The sequence below is a fragment of the Dendrobates tinctorius genome, unplaced genomic scaffold, assembly GCF_039654945.1.
Source record: "Dendrobates tinctorius isolate UK_male_01 unplaced genomic scaffold, ASM3965494v1 ptg000125l, whole genome shotgun sequence".
Classification (NCBI taxonomy): Eukaryota; Metazoa; Chordata; class Amphibia; order Anura; family Dendrobatidae; genus Dendrobates; species Dendrobates tinctorius.
The window spans coordinates 14,385,105-14,399,625 of record NW_027361793.1 but is presented as its reverse complement, the minus strand read 5'-3'; the positions used below and the strand labels follow the sequence as shown (position 1 = coordinate 14,399,625).

The 14,521-nt window shown below is 40.7% G+C and overlaps 1 protein-coding gene across 9 annotated transcripts in view; it reads right to left on the bottom strand.

Annotated features, from left to right (window-relative positions):
• Positions 1–14,343, bottom strand: part of ADAM23 (ADAM metallopeptidase domain 23) — an 889,186-nt gene extending 874,843 nt beyond the window's left edge. For all 9 annotated transcript variants that reach the window (XM_073541893.1, XM_073541894.1, XM_073541897.1 and 6 more), the window contains exon 1: positions 13,954–14,343. In XM_073541893.1, coding sequence (XP_073397994.1) covers positions 13,954–14,107 — 154 coding nt within the window. In that variant the 5' untranslated portion in view covers positions 14,108–14,343. The remainder of the gene's footprint in view (positions 1–13,953) is intronic.
• Between the last annotated feature and the right edge of the window lie 178 nt (positions 14,344–14,521).

The window sequence follows — 14,521 nt, the reverse complement described above, 5'->3', positions numbered from 1 at the left end:
CCAAAGAGGAGTAGAGGGAAATAATGACTTCACGTGATCTAGACTGTATGCTTCTGTTAATACATCCTAGAATTGCATTTGCCTTTTTTGCTGCTGCATCACACTGTTGACTCATATTCAGTCTGTGATCTATTAGTATACCCAAGTCTTTTTCACATGTGCTGTCACTTAGCCCTATTCCTCCCATTCTATATATGCTTTTTTCATTTTTATTGCCCAGATGTAGTACTTTGCATTTTTCCCTGTTAAAAACCATTCTGTTTGTTGCTGCCCACTTCTCCAGTTTATTTATATCTTTTTGAATCCTCTCTCTCTCTTCTCTAGTATTAGCTATCCCTCCTAGCTTTGTGTCATCAGCAAATTTAATCAGTTTACCCTCAATTCCTTCATCTAAATCGTTGATAAAGATGTTGAACAATACAGGGCCCAGGACAGAGCCCTGTGGTACCCCACTTGAGACATTCTTCCAACTGGATGTGCAGCCATTTACGACCACTCTTTGGGTCCGATCACTAAGCCAGTTATGAATCCACCTAACAGTTGCCTTGTCCATTCCATACTTAGTCATTTTTTCAATAAGGATTGTATGAGAGACTTTGTCAAATGCTTTGCTGAAGTCAAGATATACTATATCTACAGCATTTCCTTGATCCACCCAATCAGTGATACCGTCATAGAAGGAAATTAAGTTAGTCTGACATGACTTATTAGTTACAAACCCATGCTGACTCTGTTTAATCACTTCATTCTTATCCAGGTATTGACATACATGTTGTTTAATAATTTGTTCAAAGATCTTTCCTGGTATAGAAGTCAGACTCACCGGCCTATAGTTGCCTGGGTCCACCTTCTTCCCCTTTTTGAAGATAGGAACAACATTTGCTCTTCTCCAGTCTTCTGGCACTTCTCCTGTTCTCCAAGAATTTTCAAAGATTATGGAGAGGGGTTCAAAAATTTCTTCTGCTATCTCCTTCAGTACTCTGGGGTGTAATTCATCTGGACCTGGAGACTTGAATTCATTTAGGTTAGCTAAGTGTTTCCTCACAATCTTTCTGTTTATAGATATCCTGGATTCTTCTATTCCCTTAATAGGACAGTGAATAACAGTTGATGTTACATTTCCTTTCTGAGAGAAAACAGATGCAAAATAGGAATTTAAAAGTTCAGCCTTCTCAACATCCTGTCTTACCATTTCATCATTTTCATCCTGTAAAAATCCTATAGCATCTTTGACTTTTCTTTTACTTTTGACATATCCCCAAAATCCTTTATTATTGCTTTTGACATCTCTTGCAAGCCTCAATTCATTTTCAGCTTTAGATAATCTGATTTGTGCCCTGCAGGTTCTGCAGACAGCATTATATTCTTCTTTAGATATGCCTCCCTCTTTCCATTTTATAAACATTTTTTTCTTCCTTTTTAGCATGTGCTTAAGTTCTGTGTTCATCCATCCTGGTTTCCTTAAATGCTTCCTATTCTTCCCTCTTTTCGGAATTGTTAACAACTGTGCTTTGAGAATTTCATTTTTCAAGATTTCCCATCCCTCCTGGACATTTTTGTCTTTTAGGATATCCAGCCATTGGATCCCTCCAATTCTCTTTCTGAATCCCTTAAAATCTGCCTTTCTGAAATCTAACCTTGACGTCTGAGTCTTCACAGGTCTTCCGCCTCTAGTTATCCAAAATTCTAAAATAGCATGGTCGCTACCTCCTAGGGTCCCAGCCACTTTTACCTCCACAACCATTTCCTCCCTGTTTATAAGGATTAGATCCAAGGTAGCAGTTCCCCTTGTTTTCTCCCTTACCTTTTGGAAGATAAAGTTGTCAGCAAGAGAGGATAAGAATTTCCTTGACCTGTTAGTTTTGCCTGAGAGAGATTCCCAACAAATGTCTGGATAGTTGAAATCTCCCATGACAACTATGTCATATTTTTTGGAGAACTTGGCCATTTGATGCATAAAGAGTTCATCCATATCTTCAGCTTGCACAGGCGGCCTGTAGTAAATGCCTACGATGGTGTCCTTTCCATTGTTCTGTCCTTGTATTCTTACCCAAACAGTTTCCACAGAACTCCCAGTCTCTGAAGATTCAATCTCTGTGCAGACATACGCGTTTCTAACATACAATGCGACACCTCCTCCTCGTTTATCAAGTCTGTTTCTTGCAAATAAGTTGTATCCTTCTAGTCTTGTATTCCAATCATGTGTATTGTCCCACCAAGTTTCAGTGATTCCAATGACATCATATTTCTTTTCCTGTGTTAGTAGTTCCAATTCTCCTTGTTTGTTGCCCATGCTTTGTGCATTAGTATAGAAACATTTTAGTTTGTGATTGGTTTCTCTTTCTCCAATATTTTTATTAATTAGATTCTTTCGTCTTTGTTCTTCCTGTTCTTCCTTTCCACTTCTAATAGCAGAGTTCTCAATAGCATTTGTCAGGTGTATGGCTTTTTCTGGTCTTTTGCTTCCCTTCCCATGTTGTTCTAGTTTAAAGCTCTCCTTACAAGTGTAGCAAGGCGACTTCCAAATACATACTTTCCAGTCTTCGTAAGGTGCACCCCATCTATAGCAAGTAGTCTATCGTATAAGTAGTTCACTCCATGATCCACAAATCCAAATCGTTGCTGACGGCACCATCGACGTAGCCAGTTGTTCACCTGCAGAATCTTATTCCACCTCCTTGTTCCATGGCCATCCACTGGGAGGATGGAAGAGAAGACCACCTGCGCTCCCAGTTCTTTCACTTTCTTGCCTAAGTCTTCAAAGTCTCTGCAGATGGTTTCCAGGTCGTTTCTTGCGGTGTCATTTGTCCCCACATGTAGTAGCAGGAATGGGTAGTCATCTGTAGGTCTGAAGAGTCCTGATATCCTGTCAGACACATCTTTAATTTACTAGAGGCGGAAGACCTGTGAAGACTCAGACGTCAAGGTTAGATTTCAGAAAGGCAGATTTTAAGGGATTCAGAAAGAGAATTGGAGGGATCCAATGGCTGGATATCCTTAAAGACAAAAATGTCCAGGAAGGATGGGAAATCTTGAAAAATGAAATTCTCAAAGCACAGTTGTTAACAATTCCGAAAAGAGGGAAGAATAGGAAGCATTTAAGGAAACCAGGATGGATGAACACAGAACTTAAGCACATGCTAAAAAGAAAGAAAAAAATGTTTATAAAATGGAAAGAGGGAGGCATATCTAGGCATATCTAAAGAAGAATATAATGCTGTCTGCAGAACCTGCAGGGCACAAATAAGATTATCTAAAGCTGAAAATGAATTGAGGCTTGCAAGAGATGTCAAAAGCAATAATAAAGGATTTTGGGGATATGTCAAAAGTAAAAGAAAAGTCAAAGATGCTATAGGATTTTTACAGGATGAAAATGATGAAATGGTAAGACAGGATGTTGAGAAGGCTGAACTTTTAAATTCCTATTTTGCATCTGTTTTCTCTCAGAAAGGAAATGTAACATCAACTGTTATTCACTGTCCTATTAAGGGAATAGAAGAATCCAGGATATCTATAAACAGAAAGATAGTGAGGAAACACTTAGCTAACCTAAATGAATTCAAGTCTCCAGGTCCAGATGAATTACACCCCAGAGTACTGAAGGAGATAGCAGAAGAAATTTTTGAACCCCTCTCCATAATCTTTGAAAATTCTTGGAGAACAGGAGAAGTGCCAGAAGACTGGAGAAGAGCAAATGTTGTTCCTATCTTCAAAAAGGGGAAGAAGGTGGACCCAGACAACTATAGGCCGGTGAGTCTGACTTCTATACCAGGAAAGATCTTTCAACAAATTATTAAACAACATGGATAAGAATGAAGTGATTAAACAGAGTCAGCATGGGTTTGTAACTAATAAGTCATGTCAGACTAACTTAATTTCCTTCTATGACGGGATCACTGATTGGGTGGATCAAGGAAATGCTGTAGATATAGTATATCTTGACTTCAGCAAAGCATTTGACAAAGTCTCTCATACAATCCTTATTGAAAAAATGACTAAGTATGGAATGGACAAGGCAACTGTTAGGTGGATTCATAACTGGCTTAGTGATCGGACCCAAAGAGTGGTCGTAAATGGCTGCACATCCAGTTGGAAGAATGTCTCAAGTGGGGTACCACAGGGCTCTGTCCTGGGCCCTGTATTGTTCAACATCTTTATCAACGATTTAGATGAAGGAATTGAGGGTAAACTGATTAAATTTGCTGATGACACAAAGCTAGGAGGGATAGCTAATATTAGAGAAGAGAGAGAGAAGATTCAAAAAGATTTAAATAAACTGGAGAAGTGGGCAACAACTAACAGAATGGTTTTTAGCAGGGAGAAATGCAAAGTACTACATCTGGGCAATAAAAATGAAAAAAGCATATATAGAATGGGAGGAATAGGCCTAAGCAACAGCACATGTAAAAAAGACTTGGGTATACTAATAGATCACAGACTGAATATGAGTCAACAGTGTGATGCAGCAGCAAAAAAGGCAAATGCAATTCTAGGATGTATTAACAGAAGCATACAGTCTAGATCACGTGAAGTCATTATTTCCCTCTACTCCTCTTTGGTCAGACCTCATCTGGAATATTGTGTCCAGTTTTGGGCACCACATTTTAAAAAAGACATCAACAAACTGGAGCAAGTTCAGAAAAGAGCGACCAGAATGGTGACCGGTCTGCAAACCCTGTCTTATGAGGAAAGGTTGCAGGACTTGGGAATGTTTAGTTTGCAAAAGAGAAGACTGAGAGGAGACTTAATAGCTGTCTACAAATATCTAAAGGGCTGTCACATTGTAGAAGGATCAACTTTATTCTCATTTGCACAAGGAAAGACTAGAATCAATGGGATGAAACTGAATGGGAGGAGACACAGATTAGATATTAGAAAAAACTTTTTGACAGTTAGAGTGATCAATGAGTGGAACAGGCTGCCACGAGAAGTGGTGAGTTCTCCTTCAATGGAAGTCTTCAAACAGAGGCTGGACAGACATCTGACTGGGATGATTTAGCAAATCCTGCTTTGAGCAGGGGGTTGGACCAGATGGCCCAGGAGGTCCCTTCCAACTCTATGATTCTATGATTCTATGAAATAAAATGGTGTTGTAAAAATGAGAAATCGCTGGTCAACTTTTAACCCTTATAACTTCCTAACAAAAAAAAATTTTGTTTCCAAAATTGTGCTGATGTAAAGTAAACATGTGGGAAATGTTAGTTATCAAGTTTTTTGTGTGCCGTATCTCTGTGATTTAAGGGCATAAAAATTCAAAGTTGGAAAATTGCGAAATTTTTGCCAAATTTCCGTTTTTTTCACAAATAAACGCAAGTTATTTGAATGAAATTTTACCACTAACATGAAGTACAATATGTCACGAGAAAACAATGTCAGAATCACCAGGATCCATGGAAGCGTTCCAGAGTTATGACCTCATAAAGGTACAGTGGTCAGAATTGTAAAAATTGGCCCGGTCATGAACGTGCAAAACACCCTTGGGGGTGAAGGGGTTAATGAATCAGAGGCTTCTGACTCCATAGCATCCCTCATCAAGACCGGGAGAAGATCATTGGTGTTAATGAATTGGGGACATAATCCATGAACTAACCTATTTTGATCAGCTTGATTTTTTTAGATCTCATTTCACTTTACAAAAAGTGAACTTTGAAATTTCAAAAAAATCTATACTATTATCATTTAAGCTAACTTAACTTTGTGACTTTATTGAATTACATTTACTGTACGTTTGAAATGTGACAGAGACATATAAGCGCTAAAGATCTATAAACTTCGATAGAAACAAGATCTTCAACACTTAACAAATTATGTAAGAATTTTTCTGTAGCAGTTTACACACTTTAACAAGAGCCCCTCCATATGAGAAAAGTGAAGCTATCAAAGACTTGCTGCTAAATAGACAGCAGAACAATACTACAGATAGTCATTTTTACCACTGACCTTCTCCAAGACCTTGGTAACCTAATGTCTATTTTTCCAGACATATGATGCCTACAAAATGATGAACACCGGGCAGAACAGAAAGCCACTGCAGGATGACTTGGACTACATAATACGTATGGCTAGAAGTGGCTACCTAGGATGTCATAGGCAAAAATAAAGTCATTATAATAAGAAGTAATCATATACTATTACTGACATGTATTGGCAGCATTAGGATTAACAGCAACTAAAAAATATCAAAGTGCTGAAAGCAAGATAATTAAAGGGGTAATCCCATCTCTAAGATCCTATGCCAATATGTAAGAAGTATAATAATAAAAATAATAATAGCAAATACCTCCAATTAGAATGTAGCTTAGTTTCTCTGATTTACTATGTGTCTTTCCTCATATGCAGACATTGCAGAACCTTAGCTATCCATGGTCACAACTACTGAAATCGTGACAGTTAGTTAAATATTTGCAAGTGGTTTTAACCATGAATACCTAAGGTCCTGCAATGCCTGCACATGAGAAAAGAGACATAGCAAATCAGAAGAACTGTACTACATTTCTAAATGGAAGCATTTTCTAATATTCTTATTTTTACACCTAGTAGATATTGGTAAAGGATCTTGGAGATGGGAATACCTCTTTAAGTCTATAAAGTCAATCATGCTCAATATATTATTCGTGAGACCATACAGTATGCCAAACCATCTTACAACACATGAAGAAGCTTTGTCAGTGCGACAAACATAGACTGCGCAAATTACTGCCCAAAATATTTAATATTCATGATTACTATGAAAGTCATTCATCATTAAAAGCAAGTAATATAAATAAAAGTTTACTTTTTAAGTATAGGTGAGTTTAAGTATAATAAACTAAGAACTAGTTATTCAGTCTGCCTTAATCAGATTTTCTAAAAGGACCTTTGTAAGGGTCTGTGATAACTGACCTGCGGTTAAAGAAATGGTTTTGGGTGGAATTACTTTGACACGTAAAGACTTGAAAAACGATTGTGTTACTACCGTTTAGCAATTATTGTAAAAAGATCAAACATGTCATGACCTCATTTTTAAGATTTATGAAAATACATGTAATTCTCACCAATGGAATTGTTATTATTGTTTTGTAATGTGATTGGCGGTTTAGGACAATGAACAAGAAGTAGAACTATCTGACCAAGGAGGCCAGGGCATAAAAAAGAGAGAAGTATTAAAAAACAACCAGCAACAGTGAGAAATCATAACATTTACTTTATTAATTGGACTTAGATACTTTTGAAAACAATAAGCAAAGGTGCCTGGGTTATGACTTCTGAATTAAAGAATTGAAGGTAAAATTAGAGGGTAAAGTCATTTCTAAGAGGTCCTAAGAGAACACAATAGGAATTAGGTTGTTTTATACACTAAACTACACTGTCCCGGCTCTAAAAAGATCCGAATTGCTAAAATAGTAAAACAAAAAATTCCACGTCAAAGCCACATAATATGGTGGAGTGAAAACTACTGAAACTGCAAGTGAATAGGAGAAGCTGGTAGAGCCTCCAGTATTACGTGCTATGTTCACAGAATCTATTACTTTATTTTTTTATGCTTTTTTTCAAACTAAAAATGTAAGTCAGTATTTGAAAAGGGAAGTAAGACATTTGTACAAGGTCTCAGGCAACGAGCATTGTTTTCAAAAGGCTACAATGATGACTTGATTTCCTCTGTTGTCTTTAATGGATTGGTATTGGAATGTTAAGTATTCTGTTAACGATTGGTTTTAAGGAAAGTTTTTTCAGACTGGAAACTTGCATGTTAAACGGAATGATAAATAGTGTACTTTCAGTTCATTTCATGTTCTATAGTTTCTTTTGAACGACTGTTTTTTTATATGAGGATCCCAAATTATTCACTAGGCGATAAGGCGGGGTGTCAAGAACTTGCTCACTGATTTAATCCTTTGTCAAAGCTTCAAGCACAGTTTTTTGGAAAGCATTACTCAGGAACAGTCTGAAGACAGGAATCTCAGTAAAAAGAAAAAAAAAATTGAGATGTTACTACATTGTTGACTGGTTTTTGTCTATGCTCCAGGGCACCAGGCTTAAAAAAAATAATTTAAAGGGAACCTGTCACCAGAAAAAAATGCTATTAACCAGCAGATATGCGTTTAATCAGCAGGTTAATGGCGTTACTACCAACCTGCCCGATGCCTGCACGCAGCCAAATGCTTTCAGGAAGAAAATTAACTTTATTTTCCTCAGCAACTTTCCCGTTTCAGACACAGGGGAGGCACCGGCGCTGGTTCAGTCACCACTCTGAGTATACAGAGGAGCTGTAACCGCTCCCCCCGCACCAACTGACAGCCAGCCCTAATGCCGGGGGCGCGGTTTACTGCCACTGCTCGGCATTCTCCGAGCTGTGACTGAACCAGAGCCGGTGCCGTCCCTGTGTCTTATACCGCACCCCCAGCCCTGACTGACACTCCCTCTGCATTGGTGCTCAGCTGTCAGTCAGGGCCGGGGGAGCAGTTACAACCGCTGCTCTGTATGCTTAGTGTGGTGACTGAACCTGCGCCGGCACTGTTCCTGTGACAAATGGGAATGCTGTTGGGAAAAATAAAGTTGGTCCTCTCCCTGCAGCGTCATGCTATGTGCAGGCACTTGCAGCATAATGACACTACTAACCTGCAGATTAACCCCATATCTGCAGGATAATAGCGTTTTTTCTGGTGAAAGGTTCCCTTTAAAGAGGTATTCCCAAGAACAAGAGCCCTGTGTGAATGTAACAGTGGTGGATCATGCTACTTCTGCTCATTCATTCATTTGGGAATGCTGAAGACGAGCAGAGTGCAGCGCTCGGATATCTCAGATGGTCCTATTAAGGATGAGCTGAGCAGCAGTGCACATGATCAACCATTGCACCCTTCATACAAGGCTATCCAGAACCCGGGTTCTCGGTAATGGTAAGGTTCTCAACAGTTAGACCCCCAGCGATCGAGAAGCTATTCCATATTTAATGGGTACTTGGTAGATTCTAAACTTGAGAATACTCATTCCAACTTCTTTGGCTGTCGAATGTTAAAGATTATGATATCAAAGACAAGATGCAAACAGTTTAAAATTCCATTTACTGTTGGAAAAAAACAATTGGCACTAGACCATGTTCCAAATTATTATGCACATTGTTTTTAAGTATCATTGCGGTTTTTTTTTAATAAAACCCATTGATGGTAGTGTCTCAGGGTTCTTTGGATCACTGAAATCAATCTCAGATACCTGTGATAATTAGTTTGCCATGTGCGCCCAATAAACGGAAAACTGGATTTCCACATTATTAAGCAGGCCACAGTCTTCAAGTAACATGGGAAAGAAAAAGGATCTCTCTGCTGCCGAAAAGCATCAAATAGTGCAATGCCTTGGTCAAGGGATGAAAAAATTAGATAATTCCCGAAAACTTAAGCATGATCATCGTACTGTTAAGAGATTTGTGGCTGATTCTGAGCACAGATGTGTTCATGCAGATAAAGGCAGAATGAGGAAGGTTTCTGCCAGGCAAGTTCATCGGATTAAGAGAGCAGCTGCTAAAAAGCCATTACTAACCAGCAAACAGTTGCTGCTGGTGCCTCTGGAGTCCCTAGAACCTCAAGGTGTAGGATCCTTCAAAGGCTTGCTGTGGTGCATATACCTACTATTCGTCCACCCCTAAACAGTGCTCACAAGTAGAAACGGTTGCAGTGGGCCCAGACATACAGTACATGAAGACTAATTTTGAAACAGTCTTGTTTACTGATGAGTGCCTAGCAACCCTGAATGGTCGAGATGGATGGAGTAGTGGATGATTGGTGGATAGCCACCATGTCACAACAAGGCTGCGACGTCAGCAAGGAGGTGGAGAAGTCATGTTTTGGGCCGAAATCATGGGTAAACAGCTGGTAGGGCCCTTTAAGGTTCCTGAAGGTGTGAAAATGACCTCTGCAAAATATATAGAGTTTCTGACTGACAACTTTCTTCCATGGTATAAAAAGCATAAGCGTGCCTTCAGGAGCAAAATCATCTTCATGCATGACAATACACCATCTCATGCTGCAAAGAATACCTCTGAGTCATTGGCTGCTATGGGCATAAAAGGAGATGAACTCATGGTGTGGCCACCATTTTCCCCTGACCTCAACCCTATAGAGAACCTTTGGAGTATCACAAAGCAAAAGATCTATGAGGGTGGGAGGCAGTTCACATCAAAACAGCAGCTCGAGGAGGCTATTCTGACTTCATGCAAAAAAATACAAGCAGAAACTCTCCAAAAACTCACATGTTCAATGGATGCAAGAATTGTGAAGGTGATATCAAAGAAGGGTTCCTATGTTAACATGTAACTTGGCCTGTTAGGATGTTTTGGTGTTAAATAGCTTTTTTGTTCAGTGAATGTGACCTCTTAATGCTGCAAATTCCACAAATGAGCATTTTCAGTTCTTTAAAACATATCAAATGTTTAGAAATTCTACTGTGCCTAATAATTTGGAACAGTGTATTTTGAGTTTTTATTCATTTTGGAGATTATACTGTTATCATTGGGAGGTTTCTTCACTAGAATTTGATGTATACTCTAACGGGTGATGACTTTTATTAGACTGACTGTCATTTGCACCGACCATTTAGGAAAATCAGAGAAAAATATAATTTGCATAATAATTTGTAACATGGTGTAATACAATGGTAAAAAGAACATGTGGAAAGTATGAATAGCTAAAAGGAATAGCACTGGCTTCAAAACACAGAGCTAACACTGCCACAATGCTTTAGACTAAACTTTTCTAATTATGGCTGACTTAAAGACTATCTAAAGTCCACCATACTGCTCATTTTAATGAAAACAGATATAGTGAAGTAGACTTGAATAAAGGTACACCGTATATTATACACAGGATCACTGATTTACAGCTATTAGGGTTTTTCTTCAATGAACTAGAATTGGGGGCAGCTAAGTTCCAGTAATGTTCCTGTAGACCTCACTGATATGTGAGAAGTATGTTCTGTCCAAGAGAGGTGACATCAATAACATTTAATTCCAGCATAATTTTATTTATAAAATAACAACCACTGGATACATTTCTAGATATGTGTTACTAAACAGCCCATAAAAGAACCAGAACACAATTTTAAGTCTACTCATTGATGAATAATTACTAATCTATGTCTCCTTCTACTTTGATATTCTTTGAAATATTGAAGAATTTCCTGAGTTTCACGATATCAATATTTTATTTCTCCAGTAGGATCTTCTCTACTAGAGATTTTGCCAGCAGAATTTTGCATTTGATGCAGAACATCACATAGATCACTCGCTATAGCCGAGTATGTGAAGGATTGGTGGCAAGTCTGTTCATTTTTTGGATAGACTTTAATTAATTTTACAAACAAAAAATGCCAAGAAAGGCTGAACGCTCCACAGATCTTTTTCATTTTTCAGCTTGCTATGCTGCAAAGGCTTTGATGCATAAAATTAAACACATCCAAGAAGAATATGAAGTCATTTAAATGCATGGATGTCTTTTTGTGTCAGGAGAGATTGTCTGCTGGTTAAACAGATTTAAAGGTGTAAAGAAGAAAAGTATGGGAAAAAACAGATAAAGCAGTTCAGAGATCACTGAACAATGCAAAAGGGAGGGATATACAATGCAACCTGTGTATATCATACATTGATATTCTGTAATCAATTCCAGGCAGTAGTTTTTGAGATTTTCCTGTTTGAACAGCAAAACTACTAAAAAAAAGTACAATAAACTTTTATTTTAAATATACTGCTATAATTATATATTTCAGAATAATACTTTTTGAGTTTACTTTTCTATAATACCCTGTACTGTACAGAGTAAGAAGCCGTATATGAGCCCTGGGGAATAAGGGGGCAGTAACGGACCCTCTGTCCCATTGGAGACCAGAACTATAAATGGCACAGCACAGATCAGATCCATGATAAGACTGATACATATTTCACATTGCTCTCATTATAATCTATTATGATTTGGACACTTCATAGTGACCAAGCATATTGATGTAGCTATGGGAGGAGCGGAGGTCGGTGCATCTGGGCCCCGATGCCTGACAGGGCCCAAAGGCCCAGCTGCCACATACATTCTGTTCAGATGGCACAAAACTAAGTAGGGGCCCAGTGGCAGCTTTACCATCAGGTACCAAGAGCTTCAAGATATGCCTTAGTCTCATCTAGATCTACATTTGAGATGATGAGAGAAGCAGTAGTAACTTACCTCCATTTTGGGCATGTAAAAATACAGAAGTGATGGAAGTGCCTTAAAATGTGTTTAAAAATCACCCTTTGTGATAAACGATCCTGTAATTCGTACATAGTATCCCGAGCTTAACTCATAGCTATTATACACCACGTTACTTTTCCTATTTTAGTAAATGAGAGGCAACATATTGCCAGATACCATGAAAAGAAGTGAGCAAAATGAAATCTCCTGAACCTTCTTGAAAATCATTAAATAGAAGTAATAATAATTAATGTGCCAAAGAATTGTGCCGTCTACCACTGGTCACAGACCCTACCATGATTGGTAAAGGTCTTAGACAAGACGAAGGCTGAGAAAATCCTCTACTTTTATAGAAAAAAAAATTAGCTATTAAGATACAGAATGTATGACATTGTGCAATTTCGCAGTCAGCAGAGAGCATCTAGTCTTCTGGGTCATAAAGATTGCAGATAAATATGATTTGTTAAGTACAGGGCAAAATTGATCTCAGAAATGTGCCTTGCAAACATTTTCTTCTTCCCTAGTACAGAGTCAGCAGTGCTTTCTAGGTGCCATAATTGCAGATAGCCACTGCAGTACGGGGAGATATGAAATGAAGGGAACGTCCTACCTAGACCACTGGGTTGCACAGGCAATGCCACCAGGGGCAAGGAACACATTTAACATCTCAGAGGGTAATTATTAAGCATTTCGGCCCATGGCTCCACCCCCCCCAATGTACTGTGAATCAGACATCCATGACTGACGAGGTTCATGTATTAGTGCCATCCCTTGCTGGGCACATAATGAGATTAGATGAAACACAGATAAACTTGATACTTGACAGCCTTTTTTCCTGCCACGACTGCTGTACTGCATTGCAGAAGTGTATGTGCCGTGAAGGGTTAACCAGCACCAAAGAGCCGATGCACAAAGTTACTCCAGGTGGCCATCAGCCCCTTAGTAGTAGTCCCCTTAGTAGTAGTCCCATTATCCGCATTCCCTTTACTGCAGTACTTCCCTATGCAGCCTCATTGGGAGCTGGAGTCCCTCCTGAAAGCAGAGGATCTAATCCTGCAGCTGCTACACCTTGCAGAGGTCACTGCAGATTTCTGGCTTTGTGGCTGGTCTCTATGCTGTGTGTGGCCCTAAAGTGCCGTGGAGCCCAGTGGTCAGTGAGCAGAAGGACACATGGCTCAGAACCAGTAGCGCAGCTCCTGGGGCAGTGCTCGTTCATGGGGCAGTGCAGCTCCTGGGACAGCGCAGCTCCTGGGGCAGCACAACTCCTGGGCAAGCGCACCTCCTGGGGTAGCACAACTCTTGGGCAAGCGCACCGAGTGGGGCAGCACAACTCCTGGGCAAGCGCACCTCGTTTGGCAGCGCTCGTTCATGGGGCAGCGCACCTCCTTGGATAGCGCAGTTCCTGGGGCAGCACAGTTCCTGGGGCAGCGCAGCTCCTGGGACAGTACAGCTCCTGGGGGCAGCGCACCTCCTTGGATAGCGCAGTTCCTGGGGCAGCGCAGTTCCTGGGGCAGCGCAGCTCCTGGGGCAGTATAGCTCCTGGGGGCAGCGCACCTCCTGGGATTGCTCTCGTTCATGGGGCAGCACAGCTCCTGGGGCAGCGCTCCTTCATGGGGCAGCACAGCTCCTGGGGCAGTCCTGGGAGAACAGGCTAAGTCATCGGTCTTATTTTGGGGGCTTAAGGAACTTTCTGCTCCTGGGGGGATTACTCTAAACTTGTCTTGCTGGCAGATTGCAGGTGTGACAATGGCACAGTGATGGCACTCACCTGTCTGTGTGGCAGAGGCTCCCCAGGGCTGGGGGCAGGAGAGCAGCAGCAGACAGAAGAGGTGCAGCAGTGCAGGGCAGGAGAGCTGGGCTGACAGATGGGGCATGGGAGAGGAGGACCGGGGATGCCGCAGGGAGCTGCCTGCCTCCTCCATATCTCATAGCTCTGCAGACCGGGCTACAGCTCAGTGTCGGTGCCGCACCAGCACGCTCCTCACTGGCATGCTCCTGTCTCCAGCACAGAGGGGGCTCGGACACCCCAGCAGGGGTTATCTGGCTCCCATTTGGATCTTCCTTACAGCTGCATCAGCTATTGCAGCACTTGCATCCTTCTCCACAGTATCCACCCGTCTGGCGCCCTCTCCTATTTTTTTCAGCACATTGCACCTCCCTCCCGCCCCCTTGGTGCATGACAGAGGACGAGCTGCCTCCTCCCCCAGTTACTACTCTATGCAACACAAGCTGGTGCCGCCGCCGCTCCTCCCTCCCCTGGGCTGGTGCTGATGCTACTGTTGCTAGGAGAGGAGGTTGCGAGAGCGCATGCGTGCTGCAGAGTGAGAGGAGGCTCC